At 41.2% G+C, this 25,196-nt stretch overlaps 1 protein-coding gene across 2 annotated transcripts in view; it reads left to right on the top strand.

The window, feature by feature from the left end:
- The first annotated feature begins 246 nt into the window (after window positions 1–246).
- DOCK3 (dedicator of cytokinesis 3) overlaps window positions 247–25,196 on the top strand; it is a 211,020-nt gene continuing 186,070 nt past the window's right edge. For both annotated transcript variants that reach the window (XM_026106615.2, XM_026106614.2), the window contains exons 1-2: window positions 247–482; window positions 19,083–19,166. In XM_026106615.2, the coding sequence (XP_025962400.2) occupies window positions 446–482; window positions 19,083–19,166 (121 nt within the window). In that variant the 5' untranslated portion in view covers window positions 247–445. The remainder of the gene's footprint in view (window positions 483–19,082; window positions 19,167–25,196) is intronic.

Below are 25,196 nucleotides of genomic sequence, written 5' to 3'. Positions count from 1 at the left end.
AGCGCGAGTCCTTCGGCGGTGGCGACGGCGGCAGGAGCGGCGACGGCAGCGGCGAGGAGGCCGGGAGCCGCCGAGCTGTGCGGGGCCGCCGCGCCGGCAGGGCGGGAGCCCCCTCGGAGCCGGGGGGGGCCGCGGTGCGGGGAGCCGTTGGGCCGCGCGCGCAGCCTCGCGCTGAGGGAGCCGGCGGCCGTTGCCGGCTGCGCGGGCGGGCGGGAGGGAGGGGGGGGCCGAGCTCCCCCCGCCCCCGCCGGGCAGCGCGCAGAGGACCCTCTCGGCGCGGCCCCGGCCGGAGCGTGAGGCGGGGGCGGCCGGCGCGGCGGCCGCGGAGCAGCGCCCCCGCTGAGGGGGAGGAGGAGAAGCCGCCCCCGCTCCATGCGCGGCGCTCGCCGCCTCGCTCTGCCAGGGGGAGACCGCGGCCGTGGCCGGCTGCCGCCGCAACAGCAGCATGTGGAGTCCGACCGAGGAGGAGAAATACGGCGTGGGTAGGTGCTGCGAGCTGCCCCCACCACCCTCATCGCCATCCTCCCCGCGGGGGGGGGCTCCCTCCCCCCGCCCCGGCGCCTCTCCGCAGCGGGTGGCGGGCTGCCCCCTCCGCAGCGGAGGGCCGGGGGGGGGCGGCCTGCCTCCCCTCCCTCCCCCCCCAGGTGACGGTTGGGCGGGGGGCGCGCGGGGCCGCCGCTGCGTGGCGGGCGCGGGGGCGGCGATGGTCGCCTCCGCGGGCTCCCGGCGGCGCTGCCCGGCAGGTAGAGGCGGGGGGGGGGGGCCTCGCGGAGCGCCTCCGCTGCCTCGGACCCCGCTCCGCGCGCGGGCTGGGGGGCGGCGGTTCCCGGCTGCGCGGCCGGGTCCCCCGTGCCTTCCGATGCCGGCCGCCGCCGCCCGCGGAGCCTGGCATCTGGTGCCATTTGCGTGCGTGTGTTTGGGTCATTCCACGAGTTTTCCGTGGTGAAGCGGCGGGCGGCAAGAAAGAAGTAGGCTTTCAGGGCCCACTTAGGGGTTCTGATTGCAGCAATAATCAGCAAACGAGTCGCTTAGCCCTTAATCTACTTATGCGTGCAATTCCTTTTTCTCTCTGTTTTAATCTGTGGTTTGCGATGATCTTGTTTATATGGAGTTTGGAGAAAGGGGATGATTATGTTGCTATGTCATTAGGGGGCGTCGGTGATGCACCTGTTCTGAGCGATGGTCCTTCCTTCCAGGAAAGAGAATCAGCATGCAACAGAGATGCATAATAAAACCGGGCTTTGGACTGAGCCGGGGTTAGCGGCTTGGAAAGGGAGGGCTGTTTCTGGACTGTAACAGCACTTAGTGTTAATAGTCCGGAGTTACAGTGTTGGCGCTGCGTCGCATTAATTGAAAACGATTTGCATATTTATGTAAATGCATAATGTTGTTTTTGCTTTGTTTATGGTAAATCAGGTTCTACTGTAATCTTAAATAGTCATGTGTGTCTTATAATTTGAAAGGCCATCAATGATGGTTCAGTATTTTTTTTTATTTTCAGGGCCATAAGTGTACAAAGTAATATCTGATAAGAGTAGAAATATAGTGCATAATAAAAGAAAGACACAGACTTCATTTAACCTCAGATGTATTTATTATTAAACAGTTAATATTTGTAATAGAATGCATACAAGTAGGTGATATCTACCCTGATTACTTAACCAAGAATCTTTAATAGAGTTATTAATTGTACGTATGGTTTTTAAGTTCAGTAACTGATTGATTTCTGCAAATATTTAAAAAATGTAACCAAGTCTGCTACAAAGAGCTGTTAACTGGTATTGCTAAAGTGACATTTTGACTGTTGAATTGTGAGCAGTTAGAATGCCCCTAATTTTTGGAACAAATTTGAGGGATGTAGTCAATAAGCAATAAAGCATAACAGAATAATTTCTGTTAATTTGTCACTTTGTGCAGCTAATATTTTGCTTAGTATGAGCTCCACAGATCTTCATAAGAAATAAGGAATGCAGTTCTGTTTAAAACAAACCCCTGCAGTTGAATGTTCTTGTTAAGTGAGAACCTGTAGTTGTACAGCAGTAGACACAAATGTCATAAAACAGCACAAGAAAGTTTTTACTTATAATATTGTTCCTGCTTGTTGGTCACTGAGAGCACATAAAATGAAGAAGTTCTGTTCTATCTCATGCGGATGTTCAGAGAATACAAGTATCAGACAGTTGCTCTTATGTTGACTGTTGGTAAAAGACCGCCTTTGTTGTCCTAGTATTAAACTTACTGTGTAGTTGCTATATATGTAAAGCTTTCAAGAAAAGAAAAAAATTAATCTTCTAGTTATCCTTGTTTTGTTGTGTACTGTGACTTTTTTCTTTGCTGTGAAATACCAATATTACAGGTTTGATATTCAGATATTTTTTACAGTATTTGGATCATGTTCTCAAATAAGCAAATGTACTCACTGTCTTAATTGAAAAATAGGTGCACTGATTTTGTTTAGGGAGAAGAAAGGAAATCTCCATTCAATCTCCATTGTAAACAAGTCTGGAAAAGGCAGCTAGAAGGGAGAGCAGTGAATGAAAACAAGTGCTATTTCAATATAGTTTTGGAAATATTGCTCTGGTGATAACTTTCTTTTTTCAGACCGTGCATATGTAGGTAGGTCTGAGGTGATAGGTAACTCTTAAGAATTTTGGTGCTCCTTGAGCAAGATCTTTTATTGCTGAGTAGCGCTAATTACTCTTGCCCTAACCAAAACTGGTTGTTAATCTTGCAGATAAGGAGGATGGGTGAAAAGTGTCACTTATGTCTGGAGTTTAGTTACAACATCTGGTGAGAGAAGTACCAGTTTTTCTCCAATAGATGTGTCATTTGCTTGCTTCACTGGTTATCTTCATGCATTTTGGAGAAACTAGGCTGTGGAAGGTGTAAACATTGGTAAAGTTTACTAATGTTAGGAGTTGCACTTGCCAGACAACAACAACAAAAATATTTTGATGATGTAAGTTATCCTATATCTCTTATATGTGCAAAAAAGAATTTTCTTGGCATGAGTTGCTGGTGTGAAGTTCTATCTCAGGCTTTAGTAGTTTGTTTTTATTTCAACCACTATCAAGCCAAAGAAACCCAGCTTGTTTGCTGCTGCTGTCATCCCAGGAAAAGTTTTTGATGTGCTCTTGGATTAAGGCAATAGACTTCATATCCTTATGGAATGAAATTTGGATGGGGAAAAAAAAATCCAATTAGCTCAGTAGCACAACCAGCTAGATTTCTGGTGAGATGAGAAGGTCTCTCTGGGCATCCAGGCCTGCCTGCCCATTCCGATGTGTTAGGCAGGATGGAAGTGATATGCAGTAGTTAATGCAGATGCTGTTCTCTCTGATGTAAACTGTGGTGTGTCATCTTTTAATCTAGATAATTTGGCTGAGAGGTTAGAATATACAGAAACCGTTCTTCCACAATAATACCTTATAGTCTTCATTGGCTTTCAAAGATCTGTTGGCTTTTCAGAAGTTCTCACCCACTTGCTGGTACCCCTTTACAGGTGCACAGACTCTTGGCTGGAAGGGCATGTGTTAAATTTACTGACATGAGCATCGGTGACTTTCTGGCAGTTCTGAAGTTCTCTTTGCCTGTTCAGCTGCAATTTTAGGAAGTTTTCGGTGCTTATGGTTGTAGAACTCTGCTGTAATGCCTGAGTCACACACAAGTCTTTGTACACTTTTGCAGCAAAGGTATTAGGTATTAAAAGATTGCTCAGGATTTAAAAAGGGGAGGGGGAAAAAAAAACCTAACTACACTGAAATTCCTCCTTGATTGTGTTTCTTAGATACTATCTACTGTCTGTTGTGAGTAAGACCTTTCTGTTCTATTTGAAAGTACTTATATTCACTGCCTCTACTCCTAACTATGCTTTGAAAACTTCAGACTTGCTGCCGAAAGGCAAGCAGTTTTTCCATGGGCACAACTTAAGATGACCAGTTGTAAAAACAAATAGTGAGATTTCCCAACCGATTATTGAAAAAACACCAACTTTCTAACTCTCTAGTGTGTTAATATTTTTTCAAATCAATTTCTGTTTTTAAGGGAATAGTTATTAAAGTGATGTGCTTCAAAAGCCAGTATTAAATAATAAGGAAGATTAAAAAGAAAAAACTAAGCAGGGGAAAGAAAGGAAGAACTCTTTAGCGAATAACTGCCAATTAAGATTTGGCAGATGTGTGTGAGCTGATTATGTACTTCATTAGGCTGTCAGTTTCTGCTGCTTTGTTTCTGTAGTGCCAGGAGCACATTTAGGTGGTTCTCAAGACACAGTTGTTTTTTGTGTGTAGTCAGTCCTGCGTGTTCCATGGCTGACCGTATTAAATACGTGTAAGTCAAGGAGGAAGAAGGACAACCTGCACGAACAGCACTTGTCTTTAATTTATTCAAAGAATTCTTGTGTTGAAATCTGTGTTTATAAATGCTTTCAATTAAGTGGTGAAAACGAAGATAAGTTCGTTTTAAATAAAGCAATGAGAAGTAAATCCATAAGCACAAATGCACATAACTAATTCTTCCCTTGCTCCTACTAGGAAAGGATGCAACTTCTTAATGTCCTAGTTCTTCTGTATTGCAGCCTCTTTTTTTGTTTCCGTTTCCTCCCTCCCCACTAAATGTTGGCTTGCATATTTCACAATTCGTATTTATGTTGGGAAAAACAGGTCTGCAAAACTTACAAAATGTTCCTTCCCTAAGACTTTTAATGTTCTAACATTTATATAGAAGGCAGCTGATAAATGAAGGAATGCTTTGAGCTGATGGATATTGCTGTATCTCCATATCACTGAAGAAGTTTTAAACTACATGTTTAAAATGGAAAGTTTCAGAGAGATGGAAAAAATTCCCTCCCCAAAATTAGGAAAAACTCTCTATTCAATAATCCTGAAAGCAATATAAATTTGGTTCTGCATTACAGGATGTATATTAGAATACTTTATCTTCTCTCTCTTACTTTACCACCAGGAACTATAATTGTCTGGCAGCAGGAGGGAGGGTGACTAAGGATATTCTTCAGTGATCTGTTTTGGGACCAAATCCGTATGGAGGGATGCACTTATGAAACTTCTACGCAACACTGTGTTGGGAGGTGGTGGTAATACTTGGGGGTGTGCTCGTTAGTCAGGGAGGCTAGGTGATCTGTGCGCTGGAGTAATTCTTAATGCTATTCACTCTCTTGCCCTCAAAGGCACATTTTTAACCTTAATGAACAGAGGAATTGGTCAGTCAGAGGTAACTGAGGGAATATATATGCGTTGTTTGACTGAATGAGGAATGAATTGCGCTTTGAAATGTCTCTGGAAAAGAGCATCTCCTAAGATGTATCTGATTAGAGACTTCCAGTATGGATAGGAAAGTTTAGTGACGTCTCAGAGTAGTAGGTAGTTCTAGTTTGTGTAGTGTAAATTTAATTTCCACTGTTACTGAGATGACTTGGAGATTAGGCATAATTTTATGAGCAGAGTTTAATACGTTTGGGCTCATTTATCGTAGAAAAAGAGTAACCGTAAGAGTGTGGTTACTCTTGTGAATACCTTATCTGAGGAACTGGATGAGAATTAATCTATAGGATATTACTTGTTCAAGGTCATGCAGGTATCAATTGTCCACAAACATATTTACAGTAGAAATTAGCCAAAGGTTCCTAAATACAGAAGGGTGAAGCTGAGAAACAGCTTTTCAAATTGCGTGCAAAGGCAAGAAGCTAGGTATCCATGTTTAGAAGTTTGTAAAGTGGTTTGTATGAGGAGTGATCTTAGAGTAAGAAGTGGTAGTATTGGAATAAGGCTTTTTACTCTTGATCCTTTGAGATTTTTAAGAGAACTTGTTCTCCGTTTATTCATAGTTATGCCGTATTATGTATTGAGTTAAGATCTTCATGATTTCAACTGGGTTCCCCATGGGGATGATGAGAAAGCGATTTCTTTCCCCATCAGCCCTATCCACAATGCAAAATGGCTTTTATTTTTAGCTTGATTTCCTAGGGGTGGAAATCCTTCAGTGTCCTTGAGGCTTTCTGTCCTCACCTAACAATGCCTCTCACCAGTAGTGAACCATGTTTTATAATGTGAGTTGGCAGTCTAAAGCATGTATTCCCTACAATTTTCATGAAAATTGCTGCCTGGGTAGAGAAGAAAGAATCAGTGCTCCGGTGGATAGAAATGCCGGTAGGCAGACTTGCTGAGCAGAGTGGATAATAAGGATCTATCAGAACTTTCCCTAGTACGACTTTGCTGTTTCCTTGCTGGCTGGCGTGAAGGGGGAAGGCGTTGATGTGAGCGCGGGGGTGTACCGGAGGGTGCTCTGTAGGCAGGAAGGCGAGGAAACGTGCCGGGGGAGAGCAGGACTAAAGGTCTGGTGGAACTGCGTTGGGTTTGTCATGGGATGAAAAGGAGCGAGTGGGAGCACGAACATCCATTTGTAGGAAAGTAGGCTTTTCACAGTTATTCAAGGAACAATTGCTTTTGCTTTTTTTTAATGCAGCAGGTATTAATTACAGTTGAAAATGGGGTGTATGCCAATATGCCTTAAATGCTCCTAGTTGTCCTTGGAAAATTTAGGTGCTTGTGTGGTGTTTCTTGTTTGCATGCCTGGGATTAAATTTGTTGCCGAGCCTGTGGGACAGGAAGCAAGGTTCTTCAGAGTGAAATGAGTGGGGAAAATTGGAAGTGGGTTTCTCTTTTGAAGGATGTAAGACATGGCAAACTGGTGGGGGGAAAGGGGGTGGTGTGGGTTGTGATTTGCAGTTTGGTGTTGGAGGAAGAGAGCAAAGGTGATGTTTCTATTAATCCTTCTGAATGTCTCATTTGTTAGTTCTTCCCTTTCTACAGTCAGTGGCGTAGCTCAGCTGGACTTGAGTCGCAGTATCTTGCAAACAAAGCCTTTCTATTCAATAATCCTATATTTAGAAAACCGGAGACATCTTATGAGCCCAAGATAAACACTAGGGAAATATAGGAGAGCTATTGCCAGAACCTGTGTTCTTCTAGAAAATTCTTTAGCACATACTCGGTGGCATTTAAAAGCACACCATAAGGGGATCAGTGGGAATGAGGAAGAGTATTTTTTCCCTCTTCATATGCACTGTGACATAGAAGTACACTAGCTTTTCTACTTAATATGTTAAACAGTGATTTAGAGCATAGTTCTTCTATGGAAGGGCTGTAAATGCCTGATGACCTCCAGCAGTTAGTCTCACCGGTGGTCATGCGCATTTAATAGATTGCTCTTTTGAGAAATGGGAGCTCTGTTCAGATATGGATGTGAAAACATTGACCTTAGGTTGGAAAGTCACTGAAAGATATTCAGCCCTTAGAGGACGTTGTTTCAGAATCTGTAATGCTTTAAAGAAATTTTTGTGTACTTGGATTAAGTTTAGTATCTTTTATTGTCTTCTCAGCTGTGATATTCAATGAGGAAGAAGCTAAAGGAAGCACCCAGTAAGATCTTGGTTCAAAACCAGTTGCAACTGATGATAATCTTACTTTTTTTTTTTTTTAACTTATGAATCAGCCTTAATATCACTGCATCTTATTTTTTCATGTTCTGCATCAAAATCTGTATGCTCACTGAATCTCAAGGTAGAGAGATGAAATAGCCATTAAAGTTCTCAGAGGTCAAAACGAACTGTGACCAACTTCTGGTGAGATCCTGAAAGCATCCTTTGAGCTTTATGTGGCTATAATTCTTTCCTCATAGACATGTTTCAGTGTTTGTCCAAACAAAGAGTCTTTAGTTGAAACTTACTGGAGGATTAGGGAGGCTGATGCCTGTGGGTCTGAGCAGACCCAGTGCCTTGCAGTATAGTTGTGAGGTGGTTACTGCTTATAAAAGTAAGACTTCCCTCTTGTCCAGCTTCCGCACTTCTTCCCTTCTCTTGACTCTTTCTGGATATTAAGCCTGAAGCCTACGACAAGTGGTGGTGAAAAGTGGGTCACTGCTCTCTGCGTTACTCTGTGAAACAAAGGTCTGTCTAAATACAGCTTTGGGAAGCTCGTGGCTTAAACATGCTTCAGTGTTGGCGGTTGGGGTGAGTGGGGGTGTTCTTCCTGTTTTGATTTGTTTTAAACGTAAAGGCTTCTAGTATTGTCCTTGAATACTCGGCATGCTAAAGTTCAGTGAAGGGTGCTTTGGCAGATGGCTTACTATTGGAGAAATCTCTTGTTTCTGTATATGTGAACAGCAGGGGACTCTCTCCTCCCTATAAATATGTTTAGAAGGAGCTGTTTGTGCCAGCTGTTAATTTAGTTTATCTACCCTTTCAGGTTTCCGGTCTTGGTGAATGAACCCTTGCGTAATTGTCAGAGAAACCTGGAAGAATGTGTAATTAAACAGGAGCCAACTGAAGACAATATATAACTTTTTACTGACCTATTTTTGTGTTGGGTTGTATAAAGCCCTTTGTCTTGCTGGAATGTGTGTTCTACCCTAACAAGTTGTAAATATAGCAGAGATCCTATATGGGAGAATAGCAAAGACAGTGTTAAGTAGTCCCTGCAGGGAACTGGTAGGTATGTCTCCAGTAACTGGGTTTGGATCTGGGAGGGCAGATGTTCCTGAAGTGCTGATGTTTGTTCTTTGTAGAGAAAAATGGCTATGGAAATGGCAGTGTAAAGTTGCCCACTTCACCTGTGCTTGTGTTCCCATATATGTAAGTTGGTATATATGGAGAGAGAGTGTGTGCACGAGTGAGAAAGTGTCAGCCAGCTTGGGGTAGATAATCCAAAAATATAAGGATTATTTTAAAACAAAGTTTATTGAAAGTTGGGTGTTGAACTTTGTTTCTTTGTTTTTCTTTTTTTCCTAAGTGCTCTTGAGCTGTGAATGGTCAGTAACTAAATTCTTGATAAGCCAAACAGGCAGCAGTCAGGTTTCACTGCACTTGGTAAAACAGGATCAACATTTCTGTGAGATTGTTTTGCTCTGTTGTTTGCGTATACATGCTTATAGGAAGTGGGATCGCGTGCTACCCGTGTACCTGGCCTTCCATGAAAAGAGCGAGTAGCGATTCACCTACTTATGTGTGTTTTGGTTTAAAGACTGTATTGCTTGGCTGTTGCACTCACGACGACTGCTTAATTTCTCAGTATTGAGCAGAGCTGACCTGAGACACAGCAGGGCTAGAGCTCTGTGAGCTGGGGCCTGCTCTGTGCTGACCACACAGCTAAGCCTCTGCTCGGAGCGGCTCGTTCTGTTGCTGTCACTAGTCCTGCCTCATCGCTCTGTCATGTGCACTGTAAGTTGCAGCTATCCGTTCTGACCGCTTGCTGTTTTGTTTCAGCCTTTCCGAGTACGCCGAGCTGATCGGAATTACGGACAAAGTTGCTCTGCTGTAGGGTTTTTCTTTTTCTTAGTAGTATTTGGTTATTTTTATGGTCCGGGGGTTTTCCCCCAAGGAGCATTTCTTTTGAAGAAAGAGGTCTTGCAGAAACAGCTTCTTTTTTGTCTCTGGGGAAGCAGAGGTGGAGAATTGGCTTCTTTTTCTTAACTTTCTTTGTGACAGCAAGACCAAAAACTGCAGCTTCTGACCTTGGATATTTGCTTTTTTTTTTTTTTTTTTTTAAATTCTGGAGTGACAACAGTTCAGGTCACCAGCTCAAGACAATATTTTTCTTCTATTACTAAAAAAAGTAGTGATTTTTCTTTTTTCCACCTGGGTGGGGGTGCAATAAGTCAAGGAGAGGATTTTACCAATGTTTCAGATGATGTTGATAGCATTGAATAATGTATGTTTGCTTGAGATTAGAAGAAGGAACTTTTAAGACCTCATGAGGAAAGCATCTCCAATTATATCCAGTGGATATTTCATTTTGTGGTGTTTTAGTAGCAAATAGTTGACCCAAAAAGTCAAAGCTGCTATGTGAGAGTTGAAAGGTTTTTTAGAAGTCTTGTCAGCTATATTTGGGTCTCCACGAAAAGTTCTTCTGTGCCAGCCAATGTAGGGTGAAGTATGAGCAAATCTGGAGTTTTTAGCCAAGATGCAGAAGCTGAGGTACAGACAAATACAGTCTTATAAATCTGCCATATTCTTCCCATCCCCCTTTTGACGGGAAATGAGAGAAGTGATCATAAATGCCAAGGTAACTTCAGCATATTGTGAATTTATTAAGCAGATAGGCAATGGGACTTCAAGTCCAGGTCTTACAATGCAGTCAGTGTGAAATGGGAGAGAATATAAAACGTTGTGGGATACCTGTATTTTTGCACGTGTGAACCTGGGTCAGCGGTGCTCTCGTTGCTAGCTGTGCACCGAGGGGCATTAGCATATAGCCAGGAGGTTGAGGGCAGTGATGATTACCTCCTTTGGCACCCGTGAGACCGTACCTAGACTATTGTATCTCACAGTACGAGGGGGTTGGCAAACTGTAGAGTTCAGCTGCTTAAATGGTGAGGAGGCTGGAGCACGTGATGGGTGAGGAGGGGCTGCACAGCCTACAGTGGTGCAGCCTGGAGCAGAGAAGACTTGAGAGGGAGTCTAGTTGGTGTCTTCAGCTATTTGATAGGGAGTTAGGGAGAAGAGAGTCGCTGTGCAGCTCTAATACTTCTCAGAGTTGCACAGTGGAAGGAGAGGGAGCAGTGATGGAAAATTACAGTCAGGGAAATGCATTTTCACAGTGCGTGTGGTAAAGCACTGGAATAAGTTGCCTGGAGAGATGGTGGAATCTGCATCCTTTGGAGGAGTCAAAATCTGACTGTTGTCTTATTTGTCTCCAGGTGTTCAACAGGAAAAGTGTAGCCTTTTCAGTCTGTAGAGCCCAACAGCTCCGAGCAGCTGCACGCTCCTTACCGAAGAGTGTGGCGTGGTTAGTGTTGTTCCTTCTCTGTGCAGGTTAGGTACTGGAAGGGGGCAAAGGCTTCAGAAGCCCTGAGGCAGCCTTCATCTCCACTTAAAGTGGAGAAAAAAACCTGCCACATCTGCTTTCCACATCCAGAGAATGATGCATAGGCGAAGGACTTCTGTACTCCTCTGCGAGTGGAAGTTGCCTGAGCTGATAGCTGTGGGAATGGGATTGATAGTAGGTTTGCAGGAAGGGCATGAGTAACTCTAGAATTGGTGCCTGCAAAACTAGAAGCTCAAAATTCGTTCCCTAATAGAGCTGAGAAAGTGGACAATGCTGTGGGCTCTTGGTCTGTTTTTTCCAATTCTACCTCTTGTCACCAGGTTGTGCAAAACTTTTAAATAGCTCATCATTTTTGTGCCTAATCTCTATTTTTATCTTGGAGGGGAGGGGAAGGATGTTAGCAATAATTCACCTTGGTGGTGAATGATCACCTTTCTTCTCAGGCATCTGCTTCTTTTTTTACATGAATATTTTCATAGTGATGGTATGACTCAGTAGAAAGAGGCGGTGTTGCTAGGCAGCAGTTTGAGCACTTTGCAGATGCCATGTGATGGCAGTAAGCTGCCTTGTAATAATCCATTGGTGGCAGTATTCCTGGCTGAGGCTCTCTATTGCAAAAGGAGAGAAGCATCTTTGACAGGAACAGATGCTGCCTAGCAACTGCCAGTGCTCCCTGACCAGCCTGAAATACTTTCACTTAATTGTAGCATAATTTGGGTAATATACAAAAACTTAAGGGTAACAGATTGCTTTCAGTTCTATGGTATATATTTTTTTCTCCCTCAAGATTTTGCATAAAAGTTCATAGACACCATTAATAATGTCAAGAAATTTCTTAGCCCTCTTTTAAATCATGTCTTTTATTTAATCCCTGCTCTTCGATTGTAATGTCTGGATGGCTTTTAATCAGCTTTCGATAATCTTTTTTTTGTGTGTGTATTACATTAGTGCCTGGCAGTTCCAATCGGATTAGAGCCCTGTTCTGTGTGGTGCTGTACCAGTACACTTTATAAGAAATTGCCCTTGCTGCAAAAAGCTTGTGTTGCTTTACTTGGGTTGATGGATTTTTAGGGTGTAATTGGATATATCTTCCTCTCCTTCGTACGTAAATTCCTTATATTGTCCATCTTGCTTAAACAGCATAACGTTTTAGAAGTACTGGATCTGGGTTTTGTTCTTTATTTTCTTTGTGACCATAGCTTCTGAGTGTGACATGAACTTGCAAATGAATTTGCAGGTCTCAAATTCATTTTTGGCAAATAATGAAAGTCCCCACCCGTAATTAATCATTTAGTGCTTGGAACGTATACCATGGAGGTGAAGAGACTCTCATTTTAATTTCCTTGTGGTTCTGCTCCCTTGTTGAGTATCATCAGAATCTGACTGTGCAGTCTCTGAAGCTGCCAGGTTTAATCAAGCAGTTCCACTAAAATCTAATCATATCAGCCTTTAATTTTGCAATGAAAATGTTGGGGGGGGGGGGTGAGGGTTCTCTGTAAACTGCTTTGTGGTCTTTTAAATGGTTAGGCCCGCAATTTTCTGTCTGTGAGGAACTATTCCTTCAAGCTGCATCCTGAAACTTAGGTATCTTTACTTCTGTGGGGTAACTTGTTTCAGTTTTTTTTCCTGTGTTGTCATATTGCTGTAGCTTAAGGGCCTCTCCCTCTCTGCTGCCTGTAAATACAGAGAATTAACATCTCTCCTCTTTCCTGGACAATAAATTGATAAGGAAAGATAGCTTGTAGGATTATAAAACTGTGAATGATGTGGAGTGGAAGAGTAGAAACTGCTTGATTACTCTTTTTCTTTTAATATACACTAGGGGCATTGGTGATGCAGGATCTGAAAAAAAATAAAAAAGCTGCATGATGCGTAAGTGGAACGTGGAATTTTGGCTTGATATGGATGTTAAAAGTTGATAGGGTTCAAAAACATTTGGGTGGATCTACAGAAGAAAAAGTTTAGAGAGTTATTAAATATATATATTTTAAAGTAATAAAAAACCTTCTACATCAGAAAGTCCTGATCTACAAATTGCTGGAGCTGGAGAAAGCTACATCCTTGGCCTGTTCTAATACCCTTCCTTCACCACTGCCTTTTCGCCGCTGCTAGGGAAAAGATACTGGGTTTAGAGCCATCTTTGGTAGAGTGACTCAGGTTATGCTACTTGGAGCCTTTATTGTCTTTTGGGCACAGGGAGGAAAATCATGATCATCTTACTCAGCTGTTAGAAGCAGCTTATGCTTTGTGATGTTAGGCTTTCTTAATAGATGAATTATTGGGGGGGGGGGGGAGCATTTTAAGAAAAGATGCATCCTGTATCATAAACATTAATTTATCAGTCTGGAATAATCTACATTATTTTCTTAAAGATCAGTCAATCCTAACAATTCAGTTTCAAAGATTGACCTATACTGCATGTTAACTAATAGTTTAAATTTAAAAAAGTACAACCTTGCAGTGTAACTACTTAAATTACAGTAATTCTTTGTGTGGTGAGAATTGGGGTAAGAAGAGATATTTAGTGGGGGATAAGTATCATGTACAAAGTATCATTTTGCAACTTTCACAAGTTTGGAAATAGACTGTAGAGTTACAGAAGTGAGTCTGGAATTCAGCTAACTGTTACTGCTGTATTTTTATTCATGTAATAAGTCTTTTTCAGAAAGATCCTTTCAGTCTGCTTGATTTGCCTCAAGTGTTTTTGATTGTTTTGCAATATAGTAATTGTAAAGTTAAAAAAAAAATAGTTTGCTTAACTTGCCAGACTGTTGCATGTGACATCTTTGTATCAAACCTTAAAAAACCAACCAACCAACCAAACAAACTTGAATTTCAGACCCATTATAATGAGATATAATACATTTATGTGTTTACCCAATAATAACCATAAATGCAGAATGCTTGGCTGATGTGATAGAGGTGTCAGTTTAGGATAAAATTATGTATTATAAAGCCTAAAATACCTGCAGCCTCAGAAAACTTCAGAAGAACTTTGAAATTTGAACAAAATTTGGTGTTTGTGCAGATTGATTAAAAATTGGTAAGGTGTAGAGCCCATTAATTTGGGTAGAGAACCACACAAATGCAGCTATGCTTCTGCCTTTTATTACCCTTGTCAGCGCTTCTGGAATTAATTTGGCTGAAGATATACTTAGGACATGATTAATACATAGCCTGAGTAACTGCAAGCTGGTTGTAGTACAAAGCAACTGTGAAAATTAAATGGCATACTTTAACCTGAAAGACTTGCCTATGGTTTGTTCGTGTCATCTAAAAAATATTACCAGGCTTTTAGTGAGGTAATAATAATGAGTAGAGAATTTGGAAAAAAAACTGTCATGAAGGCCAAGGAGATTTCTCTTTTGGAGCAATGAATAAACCAAGATATGTTGAAAGTTTGCAAAATAATGATTATTGCAGAGAACGTAGTTGAAGATTTTTTTATTTTGTCACATTATACAGGTAAAAAGAGCCAATGAATCTTAAGGATGGCAAATTCGCAGCTAATGCTATGAAAAGTTATTTTTTTCCAAAGTTAACCTGTAGACCTCATTATTGCAAAATGTTGATGAGGCCAAGATTTAAAGAAGAACAAAATGTGTTTTAGCTTGTTTGAGGTGTTCTAGCTGCAGTGCTTTGTATTGAGGAAGAGAAAACATGAGGAATAAAAGCCAAATAATTACAAAACCCAACTTTATGGTTAGAGAAATATAATTTAGATTTGGAGAAGGAAGAGAAGATAATGAGATCATGGAAATCTCTTGAACCAAATTTGTTTCCCTTCATTTAAATAAATACTTGGATTTTATATTGGTATATCAGGGAACGCAGGAGAGAGAGGGTGGTGAAATGGCTCTGATCTTTTGTGTAAACAAATGTTGGCTTGTTGTGGGCTGAAATTGTATTTTATATTGTAAATACTGCATTATGCAGTGTTAAAATATTTTTATCAGCTTTACTGTAATGTATAGAAATAGGGTGAAAACAAATTAGAAACGATATGCAGAAGGCACGTATCTATGCCAGTTCATTGAGCTGGAAAGTGGTTTTATTTATATACTAAGAAAACTTGGTGTGTGGGGGAATTAAGCAGCTAAATTCTGCATGACCTTTTACATGGATGTACTGTGCTGGACAGCAGTCTGGCATCTTCCTGTTTGTCTTTGGCTTTTCCCAATGTTCATGGAAAAAAATGTGACCCGATTTTCCTATTAGGTTTATCATGTATTTGAAATAATCCATTTGAGAAGAAAAATGATCTTTGAAAGAGTTGAGAACCGGGTGGGACGGGGTTGGGAGGCTGGGGCATAGGAAGTTGGATTAGAAAGAATTACAAAAAAAAACCCTTGAAATTATACCACAGCGAAACAAAAATCAAAGCTTCTGTTATTTAGGTAGGCAGCAGAGAGTGACATGTGAAATCTAATTTAATATTTCTAACTGTGAATTGTTTCCCCTCTTTTTGGCATAATGGTGTTCAGATGAGGTCACGCATTGGTGGGTAGCAAGGGGCAATCGAAGCTCAGACAGTGATTCCACGATAAAATGTGAGAAAGATCCTAACAGTCAAGTCAAATATCCATCTCCCTCAGCATCCTATCCCTGATAGCGACAAATAGCAGGTGTTTGCGGAATAGTAGCACAACAGCATAAGCACATGTGCTGCTGTCCCGAGACGTAAGTAATTCATGGATCGGGGACTTTCTAGCCTAAGGCAGTATGCTCAATAGCCCTCTGTGGTTTTTCTTCCATCACTTTGTCCTATTTCCTTTTGAACTCGGGTGAACTTTTAGCAGCCGCAGCATCTCGTGAGGAGTTTCACAGTTTAATAACGCACTGTGTGGAAAAAACGCCTTTCAAGGTTCTGAACTACTTGGCTATTTTGTTTGACACGCTGCTGCTTTTTGCACTGGAAGCAATGATTAACGCTTGTTCCTTGTTCACCTTCTCCGTGCAACTGGCAGGTGTCAGCACCTCAACCTCAAAGGGTAAAGCAGCGTAAGAAAAGGTAGAAAGAAGTGAGACAAGAGATACCAAAGATTGCATAGGGGCTCTTATTTGATGAATTATTAACCAGAATAAGAATAAGTCGGTAAGACTGACAGCTGAAAGAGGTGGAGAGAGGATATTTGCACTTGTAACAAGAACTGTTAATAAAATCGCAGCGTTTCACTCGACGTGGCAGTAGCTAGTTGAGAGCCCATCATTTTGTATGTGAGGTTAGGACTGTTTTTCCCCTGTGAAACACCATGTAGGTAAACTAAATGGTGTACATCTGCTATTCCCACTCCTAGTGTTGCTAGGTCTTTCTGCAGCTTTACTACCCTGAATAGCTTAAGGGGCATCAGCAAACTTTGTCACTTGTCTAATGGCCTGCTTTTCTGGATCGTTTAAAAATATTTTTAACAGAACAGACTCCAACGCTGATCCCTTAAGAGCTTGCTGATCAGTCTGTCTTTACTAAGAAAACTGACCGCTTACTACTTTTGTTTCCTAACTTTTGGCTAGTTATTTCTCTGTGCAGATACCTTCGCACTTTATCACAGACAAGCTCAGTGAGGAACAACTTGCTTATGCAAAGACATTAGTGACTCTTTCTCAAGGTAGCATGTTTGTCCATGTGCCCTTTAAGCCTGTTCTTTAAAACCATTTCTCTTACCGCCAGTGACTTACATTATGCAGCTGCTTGTACTATGTCAGGGCATGCGCTTAGCCAAGGAAAACACTTTTCAGTCTGCCCTCTCCTGCAATACCTTTGGCTTTCTAAATTATGATTCCAACTCTATCTATTCTCGTATGTGATAACCCTCATCCCTTCCTGCTGTCTGTTACAGTTAGAGAATTAACCGCCTGTGTGAATGTTCTTTTTTTTAATTAAGAATTTGCAAATGTGTAGAGGTAGGAGTTTCTTTTGCTGTGGACCACTTTGGTACAGTTCAGGTACCACACTTGAGGAAGCTCTGACTTGGAGATGGTTTCTGTAGGTGGTGCATGGTGCCGCTTCAAGGCGTTCCTCCTCAGCAGAATGGCTTCAAGAGCTGGCCAACGTTAAGCTTCATGGGAGGAAACTATGGTGTTCTCATAAAACTGAAGGATGGAGAGGGGCTTTAGCATCTGAAAATAGTTGAATGTTACAACAGTCTGGCCTGAAATCCACGAGAGATCATTCAGATCTGTTCCCTGCAGGGTGGAAGTTAGGCTTTTTACCTTATGGCTATTTTGATGATATGTTACTTCCTTATTCTGTGGTGACTAAGGAGATGGATCTTGTAAAAAATAATTGAGGCCTCTTGATTGACAGAGAGTTTGTAGATGACCATATTGCTATAAAAAAAATATCTGTGGGAAGGGCACAAGTCAGTTATCAGTCTTCTCTGTGATCTGTTTTCTCCAGAATGGTTAAATTATTCCATATTTTCCGTGTGCATTTATGTGTTTAGATTAAAAATTATAACTTCTTCATGAGTAAAAACTGAATCCAGTATGGTGACAAGCTTATTCTTGCACTAGTGTTTTTCTTGGATTATATTGTCTGTGTTACTCCAGCCCAGAGCCATTTTTTTATGTTTATCCTGTCTGACATAACCAAGAGTTTTAAAACCTGCTTTAATGTGTGGTGGCTTCTGGGCCCTAAGAGCTGAGAGAACAGTTCAGGTCTGTTGATGGGATCTCTACTTTCCCCTGTTAGTTAAAACACTCTGCACCGCATCTCACTGTGGAAGAGCAAACATCTGACGCTGTTCTGTTCTGTTCAGGTTTTGATTCGCGTTCCCTCTCGTGTTGCTCTCCCTTGTGTGGGTGTCTGCCTACTGCCTGTATGCAGCTTGTTCTTTCTTGCCCCTTTCCTTTTGAGGTCCGTGCATGGAGCTGAAACTTCTGTTTTGGTTGGCTTTTTTTTTCTATTCTGTATATTTTTTGGAAATTCAAGGTTCAAGAAGCACACTTGGTGTTAGAGGGTGCGAAGAAGGTCATGGTTTCCATGGAGTTCTTTCTCTGGACTTTGAACTCTCTCCTTAGCTCCTCTGAGCCCTGCGTGGAGAGGCCCTGCCCCTAGGAGGGTCAATGGCTCTGACATAGGAAAGGTACTCAGGGAGGACCTGAAATGCGGCTGTGTCACACCAGAGTCGCAACCATAGCTTAAGTATTTACATTTAAAGAGGAGTGTTGTCTCTTTAATGGGAAAAAAGTAAGGACATTGCCCACTGGAGGTCACTGTTTCAACTCTTGGGATCCCACTGTGTGTGTAGGTAAATTATAGGGTGCACTCGCTGTCTGTGTGGGTATTTATTTAGAACAAGGTACTTGGATGATTACATTAAATCTGTGTCTGAATAAGTTTTTAAACATTGATGATGAGACATACGAGACTTGAAAAAAGAAAAACCAGAGAAACCTTATTTGTAGTTTATCCTTTGTTTTGACATGTCATGTTTCCAGTAACTATCCATAGCTGTGCCCCTATTGTGTTTTAATAACTATTGTTTTGGCTAAAGAATATATTATACATTATTACAAAAATTTTAATTTTGTTTGTAAAAATGAGGTTTGTTGTGTAATTTTTTTAAAATTTGTATTTGTGTTTTCTGGTTTTTCACTGGATAATGAAAAATAAAGGTATCTGGGAAAATGATATTTAAGATGAATACCATCTTGGTTGTTCAGTGTTTATGAAAAGTACAGATTCTTGTGTACTGTATCATATATTCATATTATACATTATTATATTTAGGAATTTTGCAATATGCTAGCTCCACAGATGGCACTTAAAGATGAGTTGCAATTTTGGAGGAAAGTGATTCCTTCCAGTGACTTCCTGTTATATTGTTTAATGCTCAAGAATAAAATTCTTGACCCTTGTTAAGTGAGGACTGCCTGCTCTATTCAGATGTAAGAGTAAGAATTGTGAGACAAGGAAATCTTCATTTACATTACGAGTTCTTTTGGGGTTAGTGATTAAAATCATTACAAGCCTTGTTTAATTCAAAAATCTTCTAAAAGAACACCCCTCCCTTCCCCCCCAAACAGCTTTTTTGTTGCTGCTGAGCTTGACTTGTGATATGGGCTAAAATAAAAATATCTGATAAGGAAAAGTGGGCTGACAGGTTTTCTGGGCAGCTGTATAATAGCTATTTTTATGCAAGGAGTGAGCTAACGTGCTATGCTTAGAAGAAAAATTCACGGAAAGATTCATCCCTCATGTGTCTTTCTCTCTCTCTTCCCCCCCCCCCCCCCCCCCCCCAGTGATATGCAGCTTCCGAGGAGCCGTACCACAAGGTTTAGTCCTGGAACTAGGTGAAACTGTCCAGATCCTAGAGAAATGTGAAGGTAAGTGTGATACCCAAAGAGAATCCTGTTTTCTATATAAACATATACAAATACTTTAATCTAGCAGTTTTTAATAAGTTATTTTGGAGTCATGATGCATCAAATCAAAGCGCTTGGATAAGACCTAATCTGACCCACTTTCTTTAGGAAAGGCTGAGTGCTGTTGGCACTAATCCAGTCTGATAGGGGGTCAGTGTGTTTTAAGTTAACCATCTGTCCAGAAAATGTTGAACCCTGACCTGATTGTTTTATTGGAATTGGGTCTTACAGTGAATTTTCATTATTTTAAGTGTAGAATCATAATTTTTTACCATATTTTCTCACTGTTTTCTTTATGTATTTCAATTCAGTTTACCAGTGTTTATTTTTAGAAACATCTGAGCATGTGAAAAATATTAGTTATGAAATACAGTAGCAGATGATTTGGGACCAATACTGGAAAAAACAAAGAATACTGGTTTAGAGAGGATTGCTTTGCATTTATATTCCTGTGTTCTTTTTCTGCCTAGAGGAAAATGCTATTGTAAATGTTATAACTACAGTTCTTCCTTATGTGGCTGGAGATGTCTCTGTGTGAATAGATTGAATGTCCCGGTCTTTTGTTTTATTCATCTGAATAGTCTGATTGTAGTTGATGTATTTAAAATTTTAAGGACAATGATTTTTATTCTAATGTTCAAAATAAGCAAGTGGTATGAAACATGTTTGCAATACTTTTGAGAAGTAGGTTGACAAGATGCATTATGAGAACACATTTCACTATAGTGTTTGAAATGGAATAATGTAACCTTAAAACTGAAATGTTAAAAGCATAAATTCAAACTTCATACTCTCAAATTAGAGTTCCAACTTGACATTCTACAAAGTTGTAGGTTTGGTTTTGTGTTCTAGTTTACGTTCATTTTTCATCTGCAGTGTTAACTTTGCTACAGAAACCTTGTGCATGCTTCTTCAGGAGACTGCTTTTCTCCTCTCATGCCCCAAACTATTTGTTGTTCTTAATGCTTTTCCGTTATATTCAGAGATTTTTGTTTACGTGCTGGCTTACTCTTTAGTGAAAAAGTGACCTCATATGCTTTTTTTCTAGGAGAGTAATATAGCTTCTTCTTCTACACATTAAAAAAAAAAATTCTGTTGATTGAGGGTTTTGCAGTTCAGTGATGGTGTTTAATCTGCAAAGAAGCATGTTGTAATCAATATGTGTATTACTACACCTAAGAACAACAAAAATATTTTTTTATGTGTGTTGTAATGAGGTAAGCCTTACTCCAGCACTGTGTTGCTTGTAATCATGCTACCAGGTCTGGTGAATTAGTAAGAGAGTTAATTACTAGTACAGGAGGAACTGTGTATATTGTTGAAAGCTTTGGTCATGTTATTTTCAAACCATTTTTGGTAATCCAGGATACTTTCAAAACTTTGCAAAATAAAGGCATGATATCAAAAGAGCTGCTTGTTTACAAAAAAGCATAAGAATAATGCAGTATCTCTTTACAATGTTAGAATAATTGTACTGTGTAACTCCTTTGCCAGTACTTTTTGAGGAAGATTCCTCAAAGGAAGTCTGTACCGTTCTTTTAATGGTTGAGAAAGGAGGCTCTGGAAGAGTTTTCCTGGCTGGGGGGAGGTGTTTCTGCAGATGTGGGGGGCGGGGGTGAAAATTCTCTCTATCCTGACATCTTGTTTGCAGGGTCTTTAAAAGTAAGAGTTAGGAGACTGAAAAGATGTATTAGTTTTGATAACAATGTCTGGAACTCCTCAACACAGTATGCTAAATATTCAGGTGGTCTGTGCTACAGCTTTTGCTTGTGTGAATTATGCAAAATGCATACAAAACATGCAAAATAGCTTATTAAAAGGAAAAAAAAATGTTCAAGCATTCTGGTTTAAGTGTTTTTTTTTTTTTTTTTTTTTTTTTTTAAACACAGTACTTGGTTCGCCTTGCAATATTAGGATGAAATGTGACTTCGTCTTTGACCTCTGCATTATTTGCTTGGGATTCTCTTGCCTGGACAGACTGGATAAATCAATGTTAACCCATATAAATAAGGGTTGCTGTGACCGTCAGCAGGAGATCCATCGTTGTTTCAGCTTTGCTTTTTGAAATAGAGTGGGCATAATTCTCCACAGTAGGGACTTTGCTCTCTGGGCAAAAGGGGTTCATATACACACAAACCTTCTAGTGACCTAAAGAATGTTTTCTGAGACTCGCTGAAGAAATCCATGCTGACAAAATTCAAATACTGGTTGTACTTCTGAACGTACTTTTAATCATAATGAGTTATTGAATAACTATTACAGAAAGTGCTGTTTTGGAGTGACTGGCATAAAAAGCAGTTACTATGTTTAGAGCGCATTCATTTAGAGAGTAGGGATTTTCCTACATCAGGTTCCCTTTCTCAAGTACCCTTGCAGCTAAGTTTTATATATGCAGAGTAGAAGTAAGTCAGTGTGTGTTTATAGATATATATACAATAAAGGAATGGAGCTTTTGAGTTCTTCTCCTTAAGGCTAAAAAGTATGAATGCCAGCTGCTAAGATATTAACGAAAAGCTTTTTCTCTGTGGTGGTCTGCATTTTTTTTAAATGCATAAAGAAGTATGGTTGTCTTTTATTAGTATGGATTTTGTGCATGTGCTTGAAGCTGGAATCTTTGAGATTCAGTCACTTATGTCCTGTTGCTCTGTGTGCTTTTCAAACTGGGCCACAAAGTTCTAAATTGCTATTTTCTAACCCTGTCCCTTCACCTCTCCCCTGTCCCAGGAATTCAGCATGACAGATTTCAAACCCATGGATTAAAGCCTGCCTTTGCTGTGAAGCTACCAAGAGTTCCACCTAAGGTTTCACCAAACATTATGCTCTCTCTAAAGCATGTGACACTACTAGGGCAGTTTTGTAGTTAGCTTGCATGAATTGGCACTCCAGTGATCTCACTCAAAGGGACTCCTACTGGTAACAGATATTCTTCAGGATGTCAGCCATATGTATGTTGGCCTTTCACAGCTTTCCTCTTTCTGTCTCTGAGTCCTTCCCAGTATGACCCTGCCACAGAGAGAGAATTGAAACAGTGAGTGGTGTTCTCTGCTTTACATGCCATGCATTGAGGAGGAGAAAGGCAATGGTCGTAGCATGCCACCGATAGATGCTGAAAGGCAGAGCTTTCTGGTCTCGAGATACAGGGTTTGAGTATACTTACTGTTTGAAATGTATATGCAGACTGCATATCTCAAAGAACACCTTCTATCTCAAGTCACATGGCTGTTGCCTGTCGCTGATAGATTTGCAAGATGAATATCCTTCTTTGAACTGACACACTGACGTTAACCCAGTGGGGAGGGCATCACAGTAAGCTGACTGATACAGGCAGAAAGGGTAGTAGAAAAATCCACAGAGGAATTTTCTTCCCACGTTTAGATGACAGAGTATCTTCATTCCTTGCTGACACATGATCTTAAGTACAGACATCGGTATAATCAGTTCTCAGTAAGCGTGGCTATGAGTAGTGGCATTCTGAGTAAGCTTAGAAAGACTGTCTTGTCTGTTTATTTCTATTGCTAGGAAGCAATTTTCTTTAGATTAAAAATGCTACAACTTCAGTGACTTTAGCTTGAGGCCCTGTATATTTAGAGAAGAGAAACAAGTAGCTGAAGCCTCAAGCACCAATTAGAATATTACCTTGCCAATGCAAATTCTGGTATCTACACAAGTACCTTTATTCACATGGTTTGTGTGTATGATGATAATAGCATTCCTAAGTCACGCATGTAATATATTTGAAGTTTCCTTCTGTTATCTCCAGCAGTGAAAGTGTGGCCAAAGTGTGGCTTTCCAGTATTTGGGACATACAGAAATTCCACAGCTTTCTGTAAAAGTGTTTGTTCCCTTCAAAGGTTTCTTTTTGGGGCAGGGTGGGGAGAGGGAGGGGGAGATTGAGTCCAGAAATACCTTTAAGCAGCAGATATTGCTTATACGGAGAGACTGAGCGTTTTTCTTTGCAGTAACCGTAGAGGTTGCTTTCTAGACCCTCCCCTTCTATTCTTTGGTGCATAGCATCAGCTGCCATTTCATTTTCTTTTAGTCATTCTGCTGTTAGTTTTCTGCTTGTTATTTTTTTTTGTAATAATTTTCCTTGCCAGTTTGAGGTTTTGATGTCTTCATAAAATGTTTCTGTTAGTTTTGCTGTCTTCCACAAGAGTTATATTCTACTTCTACCTTGCACCTAGGGATGAATGAGGTATCACACTTCAAGACTTTAATTACTGTGGGAACAACACAGGCTTCCTGTCACCTGGAGTCAGGAGCTGTCCTGTAGCCAGCTTGGCCAAGTTGACTCACTCACAGCAATGTTGATTTACCCTGAGAAAGATGTCCCTGGTGAGATATCCCCTTTCCTCTTTGCCTTTTGTGGAGCATGCCAGTGGAGCTGACGTTTCTTGGACTCTCACAGCTCCTGTGGAAGATCTTGCCTGGCTATTCACATTAGCCTTTTGGAGCTCAGCAATGGCTTCTCACTTCCCTCTATTTGGCTAAGGCCAAGACAAAACACTAAGATCACATTCTACCTCATCTGCTTCTGTTATGGCATCTCTAGCTGCATTATTAGCATCTTCCTGTGGTTCTGCTGGCACGAAGCTGCTCCCTGACATAGTGTTGGCAGTCTGGGTTGGGGTATTCATCTGCTGCTCATCCAGTCCTGGCACTGCTGGGGGCATCAAGCTCAGAACAGAGTGGTCTTGGCACTGAGTAGTCTCAGCACCAGGTCTTTAAAAAGCTCTGTTACCATCCCTTTTCTGGGTCACTTTGAGCACCTTTAGCTGTGCACAGAGAGACTCTGTAAGCCAATTATATAAAGTTTAGAAGGTAAAAGGAATTGCTTATGGTGTAACATAAGCAAAATTGTAGTTTTAGCTACAAGGCTAAGCATTACTATGCTCATCACCCCCAGTAAGGCATCCAAAGAGACTGGAGTCTTTGGCCAGGTGCTTGTCAGTCAGGAGGGAAAGCGTTGGCCTCCGCTGCTCCCTGGAACAGTTCCTCAGTGTTCACTAAATCTGCTGGCACTTACAGCAGTGACTGACAGACTCCCTGTTATTTTTTTCTGTTAGGATTTTTACATGTTTCCATGTACATGTTTCTTTTGTTGACTCCTTGAGTAGTAATGGTCCCTGTCTCCACGATCCTATCCTATCGCTGGCTGTAATTTTTCTTTTCTTTTTTTTTCCTTCTTACAGACTTTTTCTGAGCTTCTTCTAGCAGATTAGCAGTGTTCTCAAAGTCTGAGCCAGGGTTAGGCAGCTGTGCTGTATTGGAGGTAGTCCTTGGAACATGGACAGCCGAGGAGGAGGAAGAAAAGGTTACAGAAAGGGAGAGATTTACACTGGGTGCTGAGTCTTGGAGCCTTCTGGTTCAGTAGTTAGGGGCATGATGCTGTTCTCAATACTAATGCAGAAAGTCAGTGCACTTTCTCTGGTTGAGGGGTCATCGTATCATTCTTCCAAGGACCAGACGTGACAGGTCATCTGCCTGAGCTAAGAAGGAACTGGGGCCACATTTGCCTTGAGGACTGGAGACCTTTACCAGATGTTCTGCAAAGATTTGACTACCTCTTTGGACATTCTTCTTTTTGAGGACACCAAGGTCTGCTGGCCTGCAGGAATATCCTGCAGCCAAGAAATATCCTTTGCTTTCTGAAGTTATCTAAAGGCCTGTCAGTGAGGCCTTTCTGCAAGCTGTTCCTATGGCAAGGCAATCACCAACTTCTTGGTCTTCCGCTCTTGAGAAGTAAGAGTGGTAGCAGTGGCTTAAAGACATGGTGTATGGGTATGCCTTCTTGATGCTGTCTCTGATTGCTAGCCCTGCTTCTGTGTAGTTCAGAAGAACATTTTCCTGAGATCGGAAGGCAAGGAGATGCTGTGGGAAAGAGGGCTTATTTTTGCCCCTCTCCTATTCTCCCTGGTGAGCAACCATGCTTTAAGTGTTTTAGGGAGGTTTCTGCTTCAAAACATTTCCTGGCCTATCTCAACAGAGTTC

Source organism: Dromaius novaehollandiae, chromosome 12 (genome assembly GCF_036370855.1).
Source record: "Dromaius novaehollandiae isolate bDroNov1 chromosome 12, bDroNov1.hap1, whole genome shotgun sequence".
NCBI classification, from domain to species: Eukaryota; Metazoa; Chordata; class Aves; order Casuariiformes; family Dromaiidae; genus Dromaius; species Dromaius novaehollandiae.
This window is presented reverse-complemented; position numbering and strand designations above follow the sequence as displayed.